At 43.7% G+C, this 24891-nt stretch overlaps 1 protein-coding gene across 4 annotated transcripts in view; it reads right to left on the reverse strand.

The window, feature by feature from the left end:
• CACNA1H (calcium voltage-gated channel subunit alpha1 H) overlaps positions 1-24891 on the reverse strand; it is a 577698-nt gene that overhangs the window by 275626 nt on the left and 277181 nt on the right. For 3 of the 4 annotated variants that reach the window (XM_088464812.1, XM_088464813.1, XM_088464811.1), the window contains exon 3: positions 3799-3910. The exons of the other annotated variant lie outside the window; for it this stretch is intronic. In XM_088464812.1, the coding sequence (XP_088320938.1) occupies positions 3799-3910 (112 nt within the window). The remainder of the gene's footprint in view (positions 1-3798; positions 3911-24891) is intronic. 4 annotated transcript variants of the gene reach the window in all.

A 24891-nucleotide genomic window follows, 5' to 3' on the forward strand; every position in this document is an offset into this window, starting at 1 on the left:
AAAGTTGCTACTAAAGCAGGCGTTTTAGTTTTAGGCTTAATTGGAATTGCAACTAATTGTTTGATTCTGTCCTCTACATCATCAATCCCCGACCCAACTTCACAACAATTGTGGAAATAAGCGGCCACATTTAATTTTATTTTATAATGATAGGTCACCTGAATCTGCAAGCACAGATTGGGCACATCGGACAAAATGTCATCCAATTTTTAGTATTTTTTTTGCTACATCCGCATTTGGATCCGCCTATGTATGAGCCTCAGGTTCAGACCATTTAAAGTCAATATAGCAAGTCCTATGATTAGGAACGTAGGGTAAGGTTTAGGGTGCGGGGAGGGGGAGGTTAGGTTTAGGCACTAGGGAGGGTGGCTAGATTTAGGCACCGGGGAGGGAGGGTTAGGGGTAGGGAGAGGGGGAGAGTTAAGATACCTTCAGACAGTTGTCGGTATCCTAACCCTGTCGGGATGCTGGCATCAGGATTTTGACCACCGGCATCTGAAGCCCCGGCATCCCGCTAATGTCAGTGCCAATGCAGCAAAATAAAGTAGTGCTGATGAATCCTCGTCCAATTTACTTACAATAAAACAAAAGTCATGGGTGGCAATAAAGTTCCCTCTGTATCATAATTTCATCAATGGGATGACAGATTCTCAAAGGGATGTTTTTTTCATATGTGTTATCATGGGAATGTTTCCTTTTCTTCATACAAATTGTCATCCTCAGGCATAACTTGGCCTATGAGAAACACGAGGAAGTCACAGTAAGTGTGGAAAGTGATCGCTATTAGCATCCAGACCAGCTGATCACGCATGCGCCAAGTGAAGGCCAGCTGTTCACCACTCTAGTCAGCAGCATAGTCTGAAATTCAAATAGGGGATCCACCAACTGCCAGTGCAGATGTCAGTGAGGGTGGCAGTTGGTGTGTTTCCCCTATTTGAATTTCGGACAGTGCTGCAGCCCCAACTATGGAGCTGCCACTGCTAGTCAGTAGGTATTCCTGCTTCTGACAGTGGTGTTGTGTACTGTGGCGTCCACATTCTTCGTGCCTGTGTGTTACGTGCTGATAGGAATCGGTACACAGCTGAACAACGTGTATCTCTTCCTATGGGCATGTTAAAATGGAAAGTGTACCACAACCAGCCACGGACTCTCATAGCACTCAGAGAAAATCATTCCGCGGGAAACTGAGACTGTGACTCCCAATATGTTGGTTAAAACCTACTAGAACATGGAACGACTCGTTCAAGCTGGTCTGGATGCTAATGGCGAACACTTTCAACACCTCCTGTGACGTCCTCGTGTTTCTCATAGACCAAGGTATGAAGGTGTCACATTTCACTAAACTACGTCAAATGCTTTAAAAGTTATAAGAAAAACTTTGGGGCTAATAGCGAGTGAAACACCCTGTATAAGCTTCCAGATACAAAAAGGACCTTAAGTTAGAAAGGATGGACACACCCAGTGCGTTCTAAAAAATATACCAGCTAATAGAGCAAGCACTGATTTACCTGTGTACTTCTAATTCATGGTGTAGGTAATTACAAGCAATGAATGATGTGATGATATAACAATATAAGTTAATCAGACAACGCTGCACTGTACCAAATACCCGTAGAATTGAAGGTTACAATAGTCAGGCCACCGATAAATCCCAGTTAATGTATAAATTGATAGGATGATCACTCCAGATTATTTGACGAATGGGATTTTTTGTTATTATTAGCTCAAGTGCAACAATCTGTGGCAAATTTGGTATAAAATACTCAAATTGATCATGTGCATCTTTAGTAGACATGAGCGGTTCAGTTTTGGTTCGGATCTTCCCGCCAAGGTCAGATCTCAGAATGAGGCAAAACATCATCTTTCATGGACATCACAGCCGCTCACCAGTCTGGATGCAATCATTAATTTTGGGTGCGCTCCCTTCGCTGACTGTTATAGTATACTGCTTTTATGCCTAAATTCCGGTTCTGACCCAGAGGTTGCAATAGGGTTCCAAACCGAATCAGACCCGGAATTTAGCCGGCGCCGACCCAGGATATTCCCGAGTCGGCGCCGTTCACACCGGAGCCGGGTCTGCAGTGACCCGGCTCTTCCGGCGTGGAAGTGGACGCTTGGAGATGACGTCATCTCCAAGCGCCACTGAAGCCGGCCAATCATCCGGCATACTGAACACTCCAGGTCATCGTAACCCGGATCGCGTCGTTTACACTGCAGGGTTTCACAGGTCATTCCCGTGTTAAACCCTGCAAGTTACCTGGGTTGGATTGCCGGGTCACTCCACCCGGGAATCCAACCCTGTCCCCTTATACACCAAGGAGCTACCCGGGTTAACCCTGCAATAACCCGGGTTTTAGCTCTGGTGTAAAAGGGGTATTAGTTATGCTGGCCACCTTGACCGGGGGCAGCTTCATCACCCAACCGGGTGGGTAGTCAAGTTAGAAGGTCGAGTGGATACCCTTTGTTGTGTTATGGCTGTGTCATAGTTGAGTTGTGCACCTTGGGGGGTGTCCGCCTACATTGCATGTTGTTGGTTGTTATTGTGCAATGTGGATTCTGCCCGTCTTTTCTTTGCCACCATACTTTCTTCTACATATATATTTAATATAAGAAAATAGCTAACAGTTTTCTGCTAAATTTTAGTATGTGTTTTTATTTATTATTAATTATTATTATTATTATAATAATAATATTATTATTATATTTGTTGTTAAGTGATCTGCACACATGACACACCTCATCCAATAGAAGGTTTATAGCTAATATCTGATTGTTTCATCTATATTGGGGAATTTACTACAGTACTGAATTAAATAAAGAGGTGAGATAGGGGTGAAGATGTCAGTAATTTGGGGAGGGGGGGGGGGGAAATCAGAAAAATGTACCTACAGTAGGTGGGATGTAAAACAATAAAAAAAAAAACAGGCAAATCAGGCATTGGCGTTATGTACCAGCAGGGCCCTCAGAACAGAAGTGGAGAGTAAGATTAGAATAATCAGTAACCAGGCCGCAGATAAGTGACAGCTCCCAATCATATGTAGCAGCATACACAGACATTAGACAGCATGAGTACCAGAGGGGTCTGTAAGGTACGAAGATTTGGACGAAGCTGGAGCAATTTAATTAGTGAATTTCTAAATCAATTTGTCCATCCCTCATTATTCAATTTTGACACTTTATGGCCTCGAAGAAAATAAACTCTACCACCTCATAGAAAGAGTCTCTCTTGCAGAACGAGTGTCCAAAAATATAACTGATTTTTATTTTTATTTTTTGTTTTTTACATATTTTTTCGTATGTGAATTAGTAAAAATGGATATTTCCCAGGCCAAATCCGGAGATTCAATCAGTTTCCGCAAAAGTTATGTGTTGAAAATTTTTAAAATAGAAACAAATCACTTCGTTAGTAACAAATGGGCTGGCCGGGAAAGGGTTAAGTGTGTTTTCCCAAAGGTCAGAAGTCTGAACCCTCCAAAGCATGGGCCTGGCTGCTGATTAGCTGGAGAACTGCTTGTTGTTAATAATACATAATGCTACGTCCTATTTTGGAATGGGATTTAAATATAAACTGATTTCCCACAAGACTTGTGCCAGCGTGGAACGTTCTGCAGAAATGTTTTGCTAGCAGCTAGATAGCCTGTACCTGCCAGAGCCACCTGATCATGGTTCTCCAGCCGGCCAATATGATCCTGGACAACAAAATGGCAATTAGGCAAAACATTTTTTGAGCACTGTTTTCGGAATAATTACTGTACCCTCCCACGGTAAAACTGCCCCCAAAGTTAGTTAAAGTCTTACCTCTAAGATTGTGCATCTCTCCGACAAACAGTCCACATCCTCACAAGGCTGAAACATTCCCAGCGTGACACAATTCAGCAAGATGACCAGCATACTGAAGTGCTCGAACCACGTGGAGAGGAAGGAGTTAAGGCAAATTGCACCGTAGGGTGAAGGCAGAGGAGGGTTACACAGTAACATACACAACAGAGTCACACTAGGGTGTCTTATAAACATCACACTAATGTATTTTTACCCATTTTAGAACATAAATCGAATATTAAATCCCAGTTAAAATGCAGAAAATAGATGACATCACTTTTTAAGGATAAGGTCCCAATGCGATTCCTCAACATAGGAGGGAAATACTACAAGTTGTCTCTTGTCCTTTGGACACACTTTATAATAACACCAGATTACATAGCGATATACCAGCACCAAGAGGGGTTCTGCCTTCCAGCAAACGTAATTACTGCTTTGCACATTGCTTCTGCAAGTTTTACTAAACTATTTGTTATTCTGTGTCATTAACTAATGCTCTGCTGTACTGTAACATTCACTAAATGCTCTGCAGTACTGTATCATTCACTAAATACTCTGCTGTACTGTATCATTCACTAATGCTCTGCTGTACTGTGTCATTAACTAATGCTCTGCTGTACTGTGTCATTAACTAATGCTCTGCTGTACTGTAACATTCACTAAATACTCTGCTGTACTGTATCATTCACTAAATACTCAGCTGTACTGTAACATTCACTAAATACTCTGCTGTACTGTAACATTCACTAAATACTATGCTGTACTGTATCATTCACTAATAACTCTGCTTTACTGTATCATTCACTAAATACTCTGCTGTACTGTATCATTCACTAAATACTCTGCTTTACTGTATCATTCACTAAATACTCTGCTGTACTGTATCATTCACTAAATACTCTGCTGTACTGTAACATTCACTAAATACTCTGCTGTACTGTATCATTCACTAAATGCTCTGCTGTACTGTAACATTCACTAAATACTCTGCTGTACTGTATCATTCACTAAATACTCTGCTTTACTGTATCATTCACTAAATACTCTGCTGTACTGTATCATTCACTAAATACTCTGCTTTACTGAATCATTCACTAAATACTCTGCTATACTAAGTCGCCTACTAAGTACTCTACTGTATCATTCACTAAATACTCTGATATACTAAGTCGCCTACTAAGTACTCTACTTTACTGTATCATTCACTAAATACTCTGCTGTACTGTATCATTCACTAAATACTCTGCTGTACTGTAACATTCACTAAATACTCTGCTGTACTGTATCATTCACTAAATACTCTGCTTTACTGTATCATTCACTAAATACTCTGCTGTACTGTATCATTCACTAAATACTCTACTATACTAAATCGCCTACTAAATACTCTACTTTACTGTATCATTCACTAAATACTCTACTATACTAAATCGCCTACTAAATACTCTACTTTACTGTATCATTCACTAAATACTCTACTATACTAAATCGCCTACTAAATACTCTGCTGTACTGTATCATTCACTAAATACTCTACTATACTAAATCGCCTACTAAATACTCTACTGTATCATTCACTAAATACTCTACTATACTAAATCTCCTACTAAATACTCTACTTTACTGTATCATTCACTAAATACTCAGCTATACTAAATCGCCTACTAAATACTCTACTTTACCGTATCATTCACTAAATACTCTACTATACTAAATCGCCTACTAAATACTCTACTTTACGTATCATTCACTAAATACTCTACTATACTAAATCGCCTACAAAATACTCTTCTCTACTGTATCATCTACAAAATACTCAGCTATATTAAATTGTCTACTAAATGTTCTGTTTTACTTTATCAAGTACTAAGGGCCTGTTTAATTACGGATCGCTGTTGCGATCGCAGCTCCAAAATCGCACGCAGGTCTGCTGCGAAAATATTCTAATGAATGCTATCGCACTGACGTAACACTGCCAGCATAGAGACGCCCACTGCCTCCCACTACCGATATCTCACATCCGTAATACCTTGCAGTGCTCCGTATACATCGGTAACATCGGCCCCTCATGCACAATTACAGCAGCCCTGACCTTACTTAGAAATTACTAACCTCGTTTCACGCAGTATGTACTCCAGCTGCATATGCTATCGCAGTGGCTAATTTATGCACGCCCGTGTAATGGCGTTCAAACGCACTGACACACCTGCATTTCTCCAACCACTGACCCGTCACCGACCACGAGCGCTGACTACCTGCGATGCATATTCATGCACAGTATGCAACAATTGTCCAACTGTGTACGCTGTTGCAGTTGCGATCCATAATCAGGCCCTAAATACTCTGCTGTACTGTATCATTTAATAATACTCTGCTGTACTGTATCACTAAATACTCTGCTCTACTGCATTGTTCACTAAATACTCTGCTGTACTGTATCATTTAATAATACTCTGCTGTACTGTATCACTAAATACTCTGCTCTACTGCATTGTTCACTAAATACTCTGCTGTACTGTATCATTTAATAATACTCTGCTGTACTAAATAGTCTTCTAAATACTCAGCTATATTGTATAATTTACTACATACTCTGCCGTACTGCATCATTTACTAAATACTCTGCTCTACTGCATTGTTCACTAAATACTCTGCTGTACTGTATCAGTTAGTTAATACTCTCCTATACTAAATAGTCTGTTCTACTGTATCAATTACTAAATCATCTGTTTTACTGTATAATTTACTGAATACTTTACTGTACTGTATCATTTACTAAATACTCTGCTTTACTGTATCAGTTACTAACTTCTTAGCTGTACTGTGTCATTTACTAAATTCTCTGCTGTAACATATTGTTTACTAAATAATCCACGGTTCTGTATTGTTTACTAAATACTCTTCTGCACTGCATCATTTACTATACAGGTTCTCAAACTTGGTCCTCAGGACCTCAAACAGTGCATGTTTCCCAAGCCTCCTCACAGAATCGCAAGTGAAATAATTAGCTCCACCTGTGGATCTTTTAAAATGTGTCAGTGAGTAATGAGTACACCTGTGCACCTGCTGGGTGACCTACAAAACGTGAACTGTGTGGGGTCCTGAGGACAGAGTTTGAGAATCACTGATTTACTAGATACTCTGGGCCTGATTCAGACCCGCTTGCGAGCACTGAGCGCTCGCAAGCGGGTCAATGTTGCCCAAGTGCGCATGCGCACGATGGAGACGGCTCTGTTGTGCGCATGCGCGAGACCCGAATAACGACGGCCAAGCCGTTGTTATGGGTCTCGCACCAAAGGGGGCGTGCTGTCGATGGTGATTGACAGCACGCCCCCTTTGGTGTCCATGGGAACGCCTACCGTCTGGGGCCGGCCCCATCTGACATCACTAGTGATGTCAGTGGGAGTGCTTTTGGCTCTGATAGAGCCAAAAGCACTCCAGGGCTTGCGGCAGCGAGACCCTACCGCAAGGGTCTCGTCGCAAGCCTGATGGTCGCGATGGTCTTGACCATCGCAACCATCATTTTGGCTGCTCGCTATAGCTGTGGGTGGTCACCCACAGCTATGCGAGCGGCCAGGAGGCCGCTCCAAAAGGTAGGAGGGACGGCCCTGATTCAGAGCGAGCGCTCTGTCAGAGCGTCCAGCTCTGAATCAGGGCCTCTGTTCTATTGTATCATTTACCAAATACTCTACTGTACCGTAATGATTCTTAATTACTTTTGTGTTTTTCATCAAAGTATTTATATATTACCAGTTCGTTTATGCTGTCCATGGATAGAACACATCTAATGGAATATTGTATATTGAATAACATCTTCTGCACAGGAAAATTCAAATAAACACCTCTGCCTTGATGATATAATAGCTTCTGGTGAAAAACACTTAAGGAAGGTAGAATGACAAATAATGTATTTGAAGTTATGTATTATATGAGTAACTAATAACATTTATAAATATATTTTTGAAAGTAGATAAAAGATGTTGCACCACAATTTTGCATCAATCACACTTTGCAGCGGAACAGAACCCTTCCAGTGTGTTTCACCTTTACGTTGACATAGCTTAATGTATTTGTAAATTCCATACTGTAGTTAATCATCAAAGAGTACTACAACACTGTCAGTCCAAAGATCTAGCTGACACACACTTCATCTTTTGGGTATGAAGTACATTAATCCGCTAATATTTTAAAATGGAAAATTACAGCACCTGTCAATTCCACGCGGCGGAGACAACAATTCTTGCGCGCTGACGTATGAGCCATAAGAACGCAGCCTATCAACTTTGCATGAAATTCCACCTCATGAAACGTGAGCCCAGACATGTCGCAGGTTTCTAGTCAATACGACACCGTAATGAACATTTCTTCAGCCTACAAAATGGCCGCCTGTATTGTGTTTAGGGGAACGGTTACCAGATTAATGTGGATAAAACAGAACTCTCCCCCTCCCCCCCAAACAATAAAATAAATAATGTTCAAATTTAATTTTCACGAGAGGTTTGGATAATTCTGTAAGTACAAAGAGAGACATCTGTGAAGCTGAAAACACATTTACTGAGTGCCTGGTTTGCAGAGTACAAACTTAAGTAACTTGTTAGTAGTGTAACATGAAAATAATTGAGCACCTTCCAATGTGACACATTTCACCCAGTATCTAATTGCCTGCTCCTGGTTTCCCAGTTGCAGCAACTCATGCTCAATTTAAATAGTTGATGATATTTTTTATAAACATCATTCATTAACCACAATCTATGGCAACTGGAAATTCACTTGAAAAATCGTCCGCAGGCTGCTATGTACTGGAAGAAATGGGTTGTGTTGGACGGTTTCTAGTTGGTTCAATAATTTTACAGTATAATACATTCATCTTGGGAGTTATGCATTTATTGCAGTATGTCTTTAAAGGGAATCGGTATGAAATACCGCCGGCCGCAGCGCCTGGCCGACCAAAGCAGAGTTCCCGGCAGCGGAAGCCCGACAGCGCTGGAAATCCCGATCGTCGATAGGAAAGTATTGACTAACCTAACCTAACCCCCTAACCCTCCTTAGGTGTGCCTAACCCTAACCTCCCCCCCAAGTGCCTAACCCTAATCCCCCCTCTAAGTGCCTAACCCTAACCCCCCTTCCCCGCTGCCTAAACCTAACTCCCCTGGGGGTGCCTAACCCTAACCCTCCCTCCCCCTAGCCTAACCCTAACCCTCCTGGGGGGGGGGGTGCCTAACCCTAAGTCCCCCCCGGGTGTCCTAAACTTAACCCTCCCCCCACCAGGCTGTCTGCTAGCGGTGCCCGGCATCCCTTCGATCGGGATGCTGGGCGCCGGTCTCCCGGCGTCGGGGAAATGACAGGCGTCTAGATATATTTCACCCTCGCCGGGATATGTCAGTCGGGAATCCGGCTGCCGGTATTAAGGCAGCCGGCTCCCCGATTGTATACCCTTTAAAGTGTACTTCCAAGCTACACATAGTGTAGGCAGACATTTTGTTTTGGCTGAAAGTGGCCAATCAATCCACTAGGACCCCGTGCTGTATTACAGTGCCCATAAAGTGTCTCAGTGATGTCACTGCTTCCTAGTGGATTGATAGGCTGCATTCCTAATGAGCACTGGTTCATACCATAAAATGGCTGCCTCCACTGTAGGCCACAAGCACACTTAAAATAAACAAAACCATCTATAAACACATGATCACACCGAATAAAGAAATGAAAGTAATTCTGACTCCCCTATCAGCTCCCACTGCTCAGGAAAAATAGTGACGTTAGGGAAGCTAGTGTCATTTAATTGACTAACTCATTAGTTGCATGTAAAAGGCATGCTGGAACACGTAATACGGATATTCTTGTATGGAAACAATATAGTGGAAAAGATTTGTGGACACCTGGGAGACTTAGTTTTTCCATAGAATAACATGAGGATGGAACATCAATTATTAGTGCAATTTCAAGTCAAGCTGAATAATGATATTGAAAGAAAACCGGAAATGGAAAAAATATATTACTTGGAATTAGAGTACAATATATCTATATTATTCTAATAAGACAAGCCAAACAGTTCTATCGCTGAACTCCACATTAATGCACTGCTTCCCAAACTTGGTGCTGCAGGGCACTTACATTGGTGCCGGGGGTTGGTGGTCCAGGACCAAATCATAATTTATAGTCCAAGTGATAGGAAAAATCAGAGCTGGTGGCTGCCGGTCATACTGTGGACAAACAGAAGCACAACCCTGTCCACCACCAAATACCTATCCCAGAGACAGATTTGTAAGCACAATTTACTATATTTAATATTTTTTGTTGAATTTCGCAGTTAGAAACTCTAAATATACCATGAAAATAATGCTGATACACTAGGACGCTGAGATTCAAGAAAGTTTGGGAACCACTGCATTAATGTGTACCTAAAATGGGGGCGGCCAGAGGGATGGGTCCAGTCTGGATTTTCTATTTAATAAAACAAGCTAAAAAAAAATTAAGCTGTGGGTTATAATCGTTCAGAAGAGATGAGGCTGTTTCATTATTCAAACTTTTAAACTGTGGAGGCAGCCATTTTCTAGGGTGAACTGTATGCTGGCTGCACTCACAAAATGGTGGGCTACATTTGTGTGTTGGTGATGGATCCAGTTTACAAATATGGTCAGCGTTAGCCTCTAAAACAATGTTGCTCCTTACATAATAGTGCCATGGTAAAATGACCAAACTAGAGTGGGCTGTGATGGTCATTTGGAAATGTACAATGATAACCTTGGGTCTTACTTGCGATTACTACCATGGTATATTAGTGCATATTAGTAACAAAATTCAGTCAAGCAAACGTGTGAAAAACCCAAAACAACCAGTCACACGTTAACTTTATTTTTCAACTTGCACTGAATCAATCAAAGTGAATTTCTGACTGGTTCCAGTGACTACATTAGCACACTGGGACTTCTTTTCTTCAAAGAAAGCCGCAATGTTGCCAGTAATTCAGCCAAATAGGTTATAGCTCTTAACTTCCAAACCGCACATCATCCTCCAACCTAAATAGCTGCGAATAGAGTTCCGGATTATTAAACACAACTTAAATTATTCTTGGGCACAAGGTCATATATCCACAGTACCATAACAACTGCCAAGTGCTAAACACTACATTTGTGATGATACAGCACGTATGGAAGATGGTTGAGTGTTGTAGCTGCGTAGGTCCGTACCGGGGGAATGTTTCATGGACTGGGTTTAGCAAAGTGTACCCTGTCACTCTGGAGATCCTCAAAATCAATATGGTTCTTCAACTGGTTCATTGTATCAGTTCTAAAGTTCAAAACTTTACAAGAAATACTCGAACTTAAGTTTGAACAAAACTTTTAGTGGAACTCCAGCCAGGTGAGCAGGTCTGACCATGTGCAAGGCGGTCTGAAAATGTTCCAGCCTAACGGCTAAAATTGCATAATATTTTTAAAGGAATTGCAAATAAATTTTTTTATTCTGTTCTGGAACACAGAAATTTTCACTGTGCTGATAAAAATGAAATATAAAAAGTTCAAAACACTATAAAATATAACGATAAAAGCTCAAACAGGCAATATGATATAGTTTATTTTAATATCTTTAAGAACTGTAACCACCAACTTCAAACAGCGAACATTGAACTCAAGTTCAAGATGCCACATTGAGGGGCACGGTGGCCGAAGCTGTCGAACCAGAATGAAATGGGCCAAATATGCTCAAAAATTTAACCAAATGATTCCAATGTCTCTACCCATCACCAACACTGTAGAAGTAATATTCAAGACAATGAAATCAATACACCTACTAAGAACAACTAACATGACTGAGGCATGAGGTACAGAGTGCCTCTTGCCTCAGTGATGTTACTACTTCCTAGAGGGTTGAAAGCTTCAGGTACCTCTGATTGGTGTCCACTTTAGGATAAAAAGGAATACAGTGGGGAGGTACTGTTATATTTCTTTCTACATAAACCTCTCAGATTGTTTCGCAATGACAAGGAGACGACGTGAGGAATTTGCTCAGTGTGTGTCTCCTGTTCTTGCCCATAAAATCATATTTACAAGATTAAAAATCAAAGGGGATTAAACAAAAAGCAGAGCCTGGTCTATCACCACTGACCGTCTAACCATAAATATCTGCCACACACGCCACCGGTTAATATCTTGTTGAGAGCCCCACATGTTTATCTCACCGTCCCATCAAGCTGCTTCCATAGAGAGAGACTCAGACACAAGCTGGCACCTCTCCAAGCCCCTCACACAGCAATGGGACCACTTTCTACAGAAAACACAAATTTATTGTTAACAATTCACTGCACCAATGCTACTTTCTATTTATCTCTAGGCCTAGATACATATTATTTATCCCTTATAGAGTACATGAATGGGATTATCCTGGAACCTTTGGGGCTAGATTTACTACACCTTTCTCACATGCCTTAAACCCGGGTGTTTGCACGTGAATGCGCATTGACCCGGGCCTGGTATATGTGTGAAAGGTCCGACCAGGGTTGACAGTCCCAGGTTCGTAACACTGGTCGCCATCAGGGTTTTTCCTGATAACCCAGCTCAAGTCTAAAAGGTACGATCCGGGTCTTGATGACCCGGGTCAGGCCTAAAAGAAATTGATTGGCTGTAGACAGTAGCGCTTGGAGATGACATAATCTCCAACGCCCCCTGAATTCCAGAGGACCCGGGTCACTGCAAGACCCGGGCTTGTTGCGAACGGTGATGACCCGGTGATGTGAAAGGAGTAGCCCGGCTTCAACCCGAGCTCAGCATCCTGGGTCCGAGCAGAGTTGAAGCTGGGATTTTATATCTGAAAGGGGTGGCTAATTCTTGCAGGGTTTCTCCCTGGAAACGGCAATAATGTTAATTACAAAATTAGGATTTTTTTTTTAGTAACTCAGACCCTCAGGTTTTATAGCTATGGGTTTTTTTCCCATAATTTATAGCAACGTGCCTAAAATAAATATAATGCTGGTCATATGTAGTAATATCCTGCCACAGATTCCTGTGACACATCCATTCTGATGTCACAACACACAGAGGGCCTCATTCAGAGATGGACGTTGCTGTGTCCACTGGTGCGTCTGTTTGCAGAAGCGTGGCGTTGATAATAAACAAATGCTAGGCCATCTCCCAGTCACAACACAGGAACGCCCATTACTTTGCCGCCTCATCTCTGATACCGTCTGTCCTGATCGCAGTAGAATCATTGAGTGTACACTCTGTGTAATGCATGCGCCGTAGGGTTTTTCAGGACATTTGGCGCAACTAGCAAGTTATTGCTCATCTATGGGAACTTCTGCATTGCGTTGGAATTGTGTGCACCAATCAGGCCCAGAGGATCACACGGGATACAATGGTTGGCAGCAGAGCCTGATTAAGACCCCATGGAACCCTTGGCATAATAGTGTTGGCCATCAAACATCGATGGTTAACAACCATGATTGTGAGTGGTTTCACCATCAATGAGAAACCGCTGATGGTAAACATCGGTGGCTAATCCCCGATGGCGAGTGCTATGTGCATGCAGGGGTGCAGTTCGCCGTCATAGGCTGGCCATCAATGGTTTCTTACAGATGGTGGAAAACAATGAACCATTGATGATCAGCCTATGGTATGATACTGGTATGTATTTACGATCAGTGACTTCCCCAGCTTACCTCCCTTGAAGGCTTCAACTTATTCTGATTTTTGTACTCCCAAATTTCAATCCACTGGATTCTGGTCTTCGGTGTTGCGAGTAGAATATCGCTATCAATTCTGTTCCACCCAGAATTTCCGCTAATCATTTCCTTTGTCGTACCCAACCACAACACTGAGCGGAACAAATTGATACATTCCACGGAACTGTAAAACAAAAGGTACCATCATTGGATACTGGGCCTGATTCAGACCCGCTCGCGAGCGCACAGCACTAGCAAACGGGTCGATGGTCCCCCACTGCGCATGCGCGAGACCCGGCCAGCGTCGGGCGCTCCGTCGCTACAGGTCTCGCACCAAAACAGGGCAGCTGTCGATTGTGATTGACAGCTTGCCCCGTTTTGGAGGTGGGCAGGGGGGGTGGCTGGCCAAACAGAGGCGTTCCCGAACGCCTGCTGTTTGGGGGCGGCCCCACTGACATCACGAGTGATGTCAGTGGTGAGCTTCCGGCTCTATTAGAGCGGAAAGCTCACTGGGGCTTGCGGGAACGAGACCCTACCACAAGGGTCTCGTCGCAAGCCTCGACGGCCACGATGGTCGTGACCATCGCGACCATCACTTGGCCGCTCGCTAAAGCTGTGGGTGGTCACCCACAGCTTAGCGAGCGACCAGGAGGCCGTCTTTAAAAAAAAACAGGGACACCCTGATTCAGAGCGAGCGCTCTCAAAGAGCGTCCGCCTCTGAATCAGGCCCACTGTATTGCGACTAACGAAGGTGGTAATGATTTTACGTAAAGACAGCCTTGTGACCAGTGGTTGAGCCAACGCTAAGTCATATTGCCTGAGAATATCCTACACGTAGTCATACTGTACCTAACCCCCTCCTCCCACCCTATGCTATGTCCCACTATTCAACACTGCCTCCTGTACAGTCCAAACAACAAATCAATAACTAATCAAATAAAATAAGTGAAAATATTCAATCAACATGTACGATATACCATGTATATTCTGTTCTAGACAGGACTCTGGTGTTTACAGGCCTGTGCGTATTTTGATTAAACTAAAATCTGATGATCCTTTATTTAGACTATTGCTTAGAATCAGGCTCTCTTTTGTGGTGTTTATGCACTGTATCCATGCCTCCATTAGCAATAAATCCCCAACACCCTTATTGACCTACTTTGTAAATTAATGTAGTAAAACAACCTAGAAAAAAAGGGAGACTGCAAAACCATTCTGCAAGATACCCCTGCACTGCCGGCTGAGTGTTATACACAGTATATTTGTAGCACAACGCCCAAAAAGTACTAATTAACCTTAGCCTACACTATTCCTGACTGCCCCCTCCTCATTAAGTACTAATGCACATGGGTGTGGAATATATATATATATATATATATATATACACTGTATATTTGGGGGGGCACACATGCATTTCACACCACACATTCTGTACCTCCCACCTGGACATTCTCCAAAGGAATTCAGTGACTAAAAGATGTACATATATTTATATACACCCCCCACACACACACAATGCAAGACCAGGCTAGGACTGCCATCTCCCGGGGGTTAACGGCAGCTTGTCTTATGCAGCAGCCAATCAACAGCACACCAGTCCAGAGCCTCAGTACAAGCTAGTTTCATTTTGCAGCATAAAAACAAAAGAAAAGAAAAATAAAAATCCTGGCCTGACAAGGCTCTAAACTAAATAGAGCACTCCCTTTCTAATGTGCCACTCACACACAAAAAAGAAACAACAGAACTTACATGTCTGCTTCCCCCAGGTAGTAAGAGAGAGAGTAGCACACTGACACATACTTTTATCAGCCTCTCACAGCTGCTCATTACCTTTGTGATCACCAGACAGAAGTTAGGAACCTGGGGCATACATATCTCCCATCAACAACGTCCCCAGTGCTTCTGTCACAATACACATATTACAGTTACTGTATATCAGTTATATTACAATATTGTACCTAGCAAACTATATGTAAACATAAACATATTTCTAAGAATACACAGCAAGACCATCTTCTCAAACTCATCGGGAATACACAACTTTTCCTTTTTAATTGAGAAGATTAATTTACCGCTTGCAAACAATATTTCAGATCCTGCATTCGTATATTTACACCAATGGACTAGTAAATGGGAAAGGCAGTGTCCCTCCTCATTTCCTATTATAATCCTCTTCTGCTAGATTGCCATGGGATCTTAAGAGTTGGCTTCAGATAATGGATATTACCCTCATTATAGGCAGTGATCCTGAAGATTGATTTTGGCTCAGTTCAAGCTTTCTTTTATACCGATAGTGTGTTCAGAAATCAGTGATTATACTGTATGTAGGTTTCTATCTATCCTGTCCTTGGAGAACGGTTCTGTATCACAGCGTCAGTGGGGCAGCTGTAATTGTAGCTCTTGTGCAAAGTTTAGTGTTGTCTCTCAACTGAAGCACAGATCACGGTCACAAAACGGGTACTAAGCTGAACGAGGAGCCTGAGACACAGCTACAGACTATACTGGAGAGCGCTAATCTTTTCTCCAGCTATCGGCTTGCAGGATCATAAACACAGACCTGTGCCAGGCGAGTCACCAGGGAGGTAAGATTTGTAGGGGAAGCCAAAGTACTTGTTTGGAAAAACTGTAATGAAGCTGCACTGCTCATGAGCACCAGTTTATGTAATATAAAAATGTACAGGTCAGGGGATTGCCCGCTCCATCGGAAGTCCAGGGACTCTCACAATAATCCCTGAGACTCTAGGACATTCCAAGAGACTAGGGGGCCCTATTTATCAACGGAGACTGCAGCGCCATATATATTGGTGCAAAGTGTGTGGTGCCCATGGGCCCCAGGGTCCATGGAGATCCACACCGCACGCATTACCCCCCCAAATAGACCGTACAGTGTACTTGCAGTGAGTGCCCCATATTTAATGTTCCTGAGGAGCCTAATCTGCTGCTGGAGCTATTTTCCAGGCGAAGGATGGTGCTCTCGCAAATATTAGCAAAGACTCTGGCACTGTGCACCATCTTCCCGAATATCCCACAGAAGATGCCGCCACCAGCAGATGGCAGGGGGGCTCTCAGCATGGAGGGGGTGCCTCAACAGTTAATACGCCTCTGGGAGGCTGCCCCAATAGTCATGGGGAAACGACAGCTTCCGCATGATAAACTTCGTTTTGAGATTCATTCCTATTTACAGTATGAATGGACTAACACAGGAGATATCGCTGTGTCTGGGGACATTCTGGTTGTCCTATTCATTAAGCACAGGAAACCAAAAGATAATTAACACCACCTACAGATGTCGCTCGCTCTTTCCAGTGGGAGGAGGTTCCAGAGTGCGAGGTGGATCCATTTAGATCCTCGGCCCCTCACGGTGTGCATGTGGGGTATCAGTGGTGAAAGGAAGGGTTTTTCAGGGATCAATATTCACAGGGACAGCAGTTAGGTAATTATGGGACTGGTCTGCGTGGGGCCATATGTACATAGTTCTAATCAGAGTGGCCTGGCAGCCCTTGACACTTGGGGTCGCACAATGTAGATTAAGCGTGATCAGGGGTCAGCTGCTGTGTACGGCTATAACCCCCAACACCAAAACACACGTCTCAAATGCTGCACACACACACCACACACACAGCATGATGGGACAATTATCAGGTAAACGAGGGCCTGTTGGATGTGAAAGCTCTCATCACATCCGCTTTCTACGTGCGGCACAGGTTACAAAGCGTAACGGAAGGCAGCAGGGAGATCACGATGACATAATGTGGTTTGTCTGGAGCTAGAAGAGTAAATGCGCTGTGTCTTGCAGAGCAGGATGTGTCCTGGTGGATGAAACACCATACTCGCTCCCTGCACTGTATAGCGCCTCCGGCCCCTATACAGAGCAGCTGTTGTGAGGGTGGAACCAGTAACCCTGAGAATGCAGCTAGTTCCTAGTGATCTGATAGGTGCCTTAGCACTCTGTATTACTCTAATTAAAAAAAATAAACATTGCCAACTTACATTTTTCTTTGCATGCATATATAACAGGTGTGATACAAAAGGTCGACAATAAAAAAAAGGTCAACACTAATTTGGTCGACATGAAAAAAAGCTATGACGGTACAGAAAGTCAACAGCTTCAAAAGGTCGACATGTAAATGGTCGACACATAAATTGTTGGCACCATTTTTTTTTCTAATCCTAATCTTCACCCTAACCCTAACTCTGTACGGCTTTAAGCGGGAAGCCGAAGCGGCCCACTGTTTTTCATTCGCAGCCGCTAGCTTCATCATTAGTATCGCCACTTGCACCTGCCCCGTGCTAGAGATCTGTCATAGAGACAGGCTTCTATTCTCCATCTGCCCAGCTCAGAGCAGCACGGAGATCTAGCTACATGCCCACGGCACTCCTATAACGGATCTCGTGTGCGACAGCCACACTGCCGCCCACTGTCCATCCAGGGCAGAGAAGGAGTGATCCGGCTAAGATCCGTCCAACTCAGAATCTGTACAGCAGCAGGTGGGGCCACAAAGACAAAGGCCCTCATTCAGAGGCGGTCGGAGGATGCAAGCGGTCACTCAGAAACTGCATCCTGACCGGCCGCCTCTGTTTCGGTCGTTAGGCTGTGGGTTAACACCCACAGCTCTAATGACCGCTAGGGTGTTGGTCGCGATGGTCATTGACCATCGCGACCATTGGGGCTTACGACGAGAAGCTCTCCACTGACATCACTAGTGATGTCAGTGGGGCCTCCCCCAAACGGCAGGCGTTCCCATGGGAACGCCTCCGTTTGGGCTGCCACCCCCCCGGCCCGCCTTCCAAACGGGACGAGCTGTCAATCAACATCGACAGCTCACCCCCTTTGGAAAGAGACCCACTACGACCGACGTTGCGCATGCGCACTAGACAAACATCGAGGCGGCCGTGTGGTCGTAGACCGTATGGCCGCCTCTGAATAAAGCCCAAAATCCCATCACCAAGCCCCCTACCCATGTGCATGGCGCACCTCCCACCTGGCTTCCCCCTCTGGGAATGTCCACGAGGGGCTCTCTCAATGTCTACAAAGTATGACTTACTGTCATCAAGGCAAGTCTTGTGTAACTAATGCAGGCCACTTATGTTGCCATATTGGAGCTGATATCGGGCATCAGAGCAGATATTTCGGCTTGCGTATCCCAAAAAAGTGACCATGATGCCCAATAATAATCTGTTTGAAATGTTTTTTTGGGTTTTATTCACTATAATGGCACCTATTCAAAGCAGCGATCGCCGAAAAGTTTTCGCCGATGCACGGTATTCAACAGTTTCCGAAGTATCGCCCTATTCAATTCCAGGACGTTTTTGCCTAGGCGAAAACTAAACTCCATAGGCAAAAACAGGCAAAAAAGTTTCTCCATCAAAAGGGAGAAAAGAAATGCAAAGTCCCTACTTTTGAGCTAAAAAGTGGGAACTTGGTTCAGAACCCATTGGGCACCCGCTGCCCCCCATAATGACTAATTAGGAAATAAAAATAAAAAATTCTAAATACCCCCTAGAAAAAGACGTAATTTTTGGTGTGAAAATGCAAAAAGTGCTTGACAATTGGGCTAAAGTACTGGGACAGGTAATTTTGGGGGCTCTATGGATGGGACAGGTGTTTTTAGGATTGCAGGAGGCTGCAGCAGGTGTATTTAAGGAAAAAATATTATGCACTTTACAACCCCCAAAATATACTAGTATCCATTTACATGTACCCCCAATTTAACTACAGCAAATTTTTTTCATAAAATACATGGCTTAATATAATTCTTCCACACATATGCAAATATACATATATATACTGTAACAGCCCTTTGACTCAAAATAAGATCCCTAATTACTTTTATTATGGCTAATAATACACTCTATATTGATTCCCTTGGTGAAATAGGCTTTATTGAGGGTGCAGACTGATTTCCCCCCCAAAAAACTGACTTTTTCGGCAGTTCCGCTATTCGCTGTATTCGCCCATATGCGTTTAGTTTGTTTTACAATTGAATAGGGCAAAAAGCGGGTGCGCGCATTGAGTAAGCAGGCGAAAAACTTCGCCTCAAAACACGAAGAGAAAACATTGCACTTTTCGCCGATCTCGGCTTTTCGCGGCTAATGTAATCCGGCCCAATATCGTTAAACTAGTCAAAAGGATTATACCAATCCAAGTTTCTGACTGCCATGGATATGACATGGGTTTTCACAAAAATAAGGAAATATGATTTAAAAAATAAATAAACAAAAGGCGGTATTCAATTGTTTCGCAGTCCGGATCTCCTGTCTAAAGTGACAAGAGATCGCAGGGCGCTATTCAATTGTTACTGCTTTTCGCGCTGATTGTGCCCAAAGTGGTTGGGTTTAGCCGCGTAAATCAGCTTCCCCCGACCAAAGTGCTGGGCGCAATCGCGAAAAGTGCCGTTTGAGCCCACTTTTTTGCCCATTTTAGCTCGCACTCCCCTGGGGCTGTGAGCTGAAATGGAGCACTGGCAGCTGATCGCGCCCGACAGGAGCAACAATTGAATATCTCCGTCGGGCGCAAAGGGAGCTGGAAACAATTGAATTCCGTCTAAAGCGCTATTGACGTGGATGGATAGGCGCAAAAGTACAGTTTATCATTCTCTGCATCATAGCAAAAGTTCCATTAACCCAATTATAGAGCTCACGATTATGACTCGTAAATTGCATTGAGGTAGAGGTTACTGATTTATCGTGGAGCCTACAGTGAAATAATGTATTTACCAGTATTAGATAAGACAGATAAAGATACTTCCGACACTGCTAATTAACACTGTCACTCTATTACTGATGGTTCTATTGTTGCCTTTTGTCTCATTACATAACTAACTAAAGAATTAAACACTTTTTCAAAGAACGTGAACAATAATACTTAAAGCTGACTGCGGATAAATAAGTAGAGGGGATTTAGTTAATATGCTGGCGGCAGGGGCGCCGAGGGGGGGGGGGGAGCGGGTACTATTTACCTGGGCCCGGGCTTGCTAGAGGGGCCGGGCGCCGCTCTCCCCCTCCCTCCCACACTCCTCCCACCCACTTAGCAGCATCCTGGGCTGCACGCCTCCAAATAACGTTACTTAGGGGGCGTGGCCTATGATGAGGCCACTCCCCAATTTTGATCGCGCACGGGGCGCAGTGTACCGGGCAGGCATAGGGTGCTCAGACCGCTGTAGCCGGCCCTGAGGATCAGGGTGTGGGGAGGGAGGGTTAGGGGTAGGATAAGGGTTAGGATGCCTACCAACAGGTGTCGGTATCCTAACCCTGCCGGGATGTCGCCTTTGGGATTTTGACCGCCGGGATCCTGAGCGCCAACATCCCTTACCCATCCCTTAAAGAGGCCATGGGTTACAGCTATCACTTGTATCATTGGAGTATTTTATCCTCTGGTTATGCTGGGTCTTGTAGTCCCATGGCAGCAGTAAAAGCACCAGGTTGCCATAAGCCTTTTGCAGCTGCAGTACAGAGCTGATTCATAGTGAGGATGAACAAGTTTGTCCTATCTATAGTCGCAGTAATAACTGTCCCAGCCAGCCGCTATACTATACACACATGGATCATTGTCATTTTGCTGCCTCTGCATAGCCCCACATCTGTAGGTAATGTCAGCGAATTGATCATCTGCTTTTCCATCTTCCTCCATCTGTTTACACTGTGTGTGTGTGTGTGTGTGTGTGTGTGTGTGTGTGTGTGTGTGTGTGTGTGTGTGTGTGTGTGTGTGTGTGTGTGTGTGTGTGTGTGTGTGTGTGTGTGTGTGTGTGTGTGTGTGTGTGTCTTCACAGCCCGCACAGGCCTCGGTTTCCATAGTAACTGTGAGGATCAATTGAAGTTCAGTTGCCATGATCTGGCTTTTCCTGCCCTGTAAAAGCTGTGATGATATTAGCAGGTGTCCCTACTGTATATGGGGAAATGTGGGTTTTCTGCCGGCCACTAACCAGCTGTACTGAGCGCTTCACGCCTCTTCATGCTGCAGAAGTAGCTCCGCAAAAGTTACCCTAAATGGAGAGGAATTGTGGGAATTCTGAAAACAAAAAGTTTCAGGAAATTTATTATTTTATTTATATTTTTTTTTAAATGAAAGCAGCGCAAGTTCTGGGGTTCCCATGTGCACCCAAACGTAAAAACTAGCTGCGATACGTTCCTATAACGGTTTTACTTTATTTGAGAGGTAAAGTGACTATGGAATGGAATGTATGAGACGCGCGGTCACCTAATCACATTGCTGAAATCATTTTACCATAGTTTATTTATGAGGCACCACATAAATCTGCCTCATTATGGGAAGAAGAGCCCATTATTCAGGTTACTGGACACTTATTAAGCAACCCCAGTATATAAAGCCATAATAGGGACGATACTGTATAACAAGTGTGATACAGAACATGCAGGAGGCAAGGGGTGGTAGCATCATGTAGCCTAATGCCATAGATCGTGGTAGACTTTAATGATTCTCTAATGTACTTGGCCTGATCTGAGAGATTTTCTACTCTCCCCCAAATTTATGAGTCTCAGGAAATTTTGGAGGATTAGGCAAGTATAGGCATAATCCTGGTGCAGGTAGGTACGCCACAGTGGGCACACGCCAATGTGATAAGGATATGTCAGCGCCATGCACAATATTACAAATTTTTGAAAGTTAAAATGTTGGGAAGTAAACTTGTGGCATAACGGAGATCAAACTTTAATGAGGCACAGGGGATTTTACAGGCGTTATTCTCGTGACTATTATTGACCCAACCGACAAAATGGCTGCCTGCACTGTACACAAGGATATAGGTGCTTTTTACCATGAAGAATTGATTATCTCTGCTAAAAATCCCAAACACTGTAGGAACAGGTGCTGGGTACTTTAAAGATATCTTATATCTTTTTATACACTGAAATATATATAGGGTTCTCTTCACTAAGCCTTGGAGAGAGATAAAATGGAGAAAGATAAGTCCCAGCCAATCAGCTCTTATCTGTCATGTTACAGGCTGTGTTTGAAAAATGACAGTTAGGAGCTGATTGGCTGGAAATTATCTTTCTCCATTTGATCTCACTCCAAGGCTTAGTGAATAGACCCCATAATAAGCATCTACTTACTATAATACTTATGGGTCTATTCATCATGTTAATTAACATTCTAACGCGATGCGAGCACCGGAGGAATTCATCATTGCTCCAGCGCGGAGACAGCTGATCTGAAAGGTTAGGCTTAGGCACCGGGGAAGGAGGGTTAGGGTAGGGGTTAGGGTTAGTGGTAGTATACTTACGCACGGGTGTCGGGATTCTGACTGGCAGCATTCCGACCGCCGGGAACCCATACCCAACCCGTGTTGAAGGTGTGGCTGGGTCCAATTTGGATGGCCTACATTACCCAGATTAGATTGCAAGTTCTTGGGATCGTGCTTTACATGTTTCTACATTTCTGTGGTGGAATTGTAACATCACTTTTTCAGGCCCCCGAAATAGGTCTCAGTAATAAAGAATTAACAGCATTTGTATTCATATTACTAAAGTACATTAACGTCAGTTCTCTATTAAAAAATGCATGCTGAACAACTGCAAATATAATACATGCATTCCCAGCTCCAGTTTTGTGAAAATAAAAGATTTTTTATGCCTGAAATGTCAATAAAGTAATTATCTGAGATATCCCTTCTGCCACAGCTCATCAACTTAATTACCTGATAATGAAACTTTATTGTGAAGATTAAGTACACAGTATTGCTATGAACACGCAAATTATTGGTCCTCTGTAGTTTACTCTGGAAGCCTGAAAACGCTGCTGCTATAAACATGTTACATAATAAATATGGCTGGGCATTCTGCAGTATTAACCCATCTCCAGCAAACGGGCCAGGCAGGCATCGCTCTCTAAATTGCGCAGCTGCTCTCTGCACATAATTGCCAATAGTTATCCTAAGGTCCAGAAATCAGTTGTTGGCAGCCCCGCGTGACGGGTCTTTGAAATGCCATGTGATATTACAGCGTAAATTGCTTCCAATTTTGTAACGGCATTATATAACCTTGTATAATTTGTTAGCAATTTTGGAGACAGAAATTATATTGTTGTGTACTGTATACTAGGGGTGAGCGGGTTCGGATTTCTGAAATCCGAGCCCCCCCAACCCGAGCCGATCCGAGTCAGGCTCGACTTTTCCCACCTGACTCAGATCTGAAATCGAGGCAAAATGTCAACATCCCGCCTTCCGTGGGTTTTGGATTCTATATAAGGTACCCGCGTCGGCGCCATTTTCTCACTCGGCTATGGACAGTGAAGAGGGAAGGTGGGAGTTGGGGCTGGCTGGGCTGTGTAGTGTAGTGCAGTGTAGTGTTGTGCTGTGTTGTGCTGTGCTGCTGTTGTCCATAGGGGCTGTGTCCACTCCTCCAAAGTCCATAGGGGTTGGCTGGGCTGTGTTGTGCAGTCAGTTGTCCTTAGGGTGTCCACTCCAAAGTCCTGTGCAGTGTCCCAGTCCTAAAGGGGTGCTGTAGTGTTGTCCAGGGGGTGCTCTGTCCATTAGGGGTGCTCTCCCCAAGTGCAAAAAAAAATTATATTTTTTCTGTGTTTGTGAATTGTGTGTGCAGTAGCCGCACGTGCATCAACAAAGTAGTGCCAAGCGTGCGCCTGTGTCATAAGTAAAGGGCCAGCTGGCTTGTCCGTTAAAGGGTGCTGTAACCCCCAAAGTGCACTCCAAACAAAATTAAAAAATATTTTCTTTGTTTGTGAATTGTGTGCACTGTGGCTGCATGTGCATCAACAAAGGAGCAGCGCCAAGCGTGCGCCTGTGTCCCATAAGTAAAGGACCGGCTGGCTTGTCCATTAAAGGGTGCTGTAACCCCCAAAGTGCACTCCAAACAAAATAAAAAAATATTTTCTGTGTTTGTGAATTGTGTGCACTGTGGCTGCACGTGCATCAACAAAGGAGCAGCGTCAAGCGTGCGCCTGTGTCCCATAAGTAAAGGACCGGCTGGCTTGTCCATTAAAGGGTGCTGTAACCACCAAAGTGCACTCCAAAAAAATAAAAATTTTTTTTTTGTGTTTCTGAATTGTGTGCGCAGTAGCCGCACGTGCATCAACAAAGTAGCACCAAGCGTGCGCCTGTGTCATAATTGAAGGGCCGGCTGGCTCGTCTGTTAAAGGGTGCTGTAACCCCCAAAGTGCACTCCAAACAAAATAAAAAAATATTTTTTGTGTTTGTGAATTGTGTGCACTGTGGCTGCACGTGCATCAACAAAGGAGCAGCGCCAAGCGTGCGCCTGTGTCCCATAAGTCTGTTAAAGGGTGGTGTAACCCCCAAAGTGCACTCCACAAAAAATAAACAATTCTTTTTTTTCTGTGTTTGTGTGCGAAATGTATGCGCAGTAGCTGCACATGCATCAACACAGCAGCAGCGCCAAGCGTGCGCCTGTGTCATAATTGAAGGGCCGGCTGGCTTGTCCATTAA

This window comes from Taudactylus pleione, unplaced genomic scaffold, assembly GCF_031769625.1.
Source record: "Taudactylus pleione unplaced genomic scaffold, aTauple2 ptg000061l, whole genome shotgun sequence".
Lineage (NCBI taxonomy): Eukaryota > Metazoa > Chordata > Amphibia > Anura > Myobatrachidae > Taudactylus > Taudactylus pleione.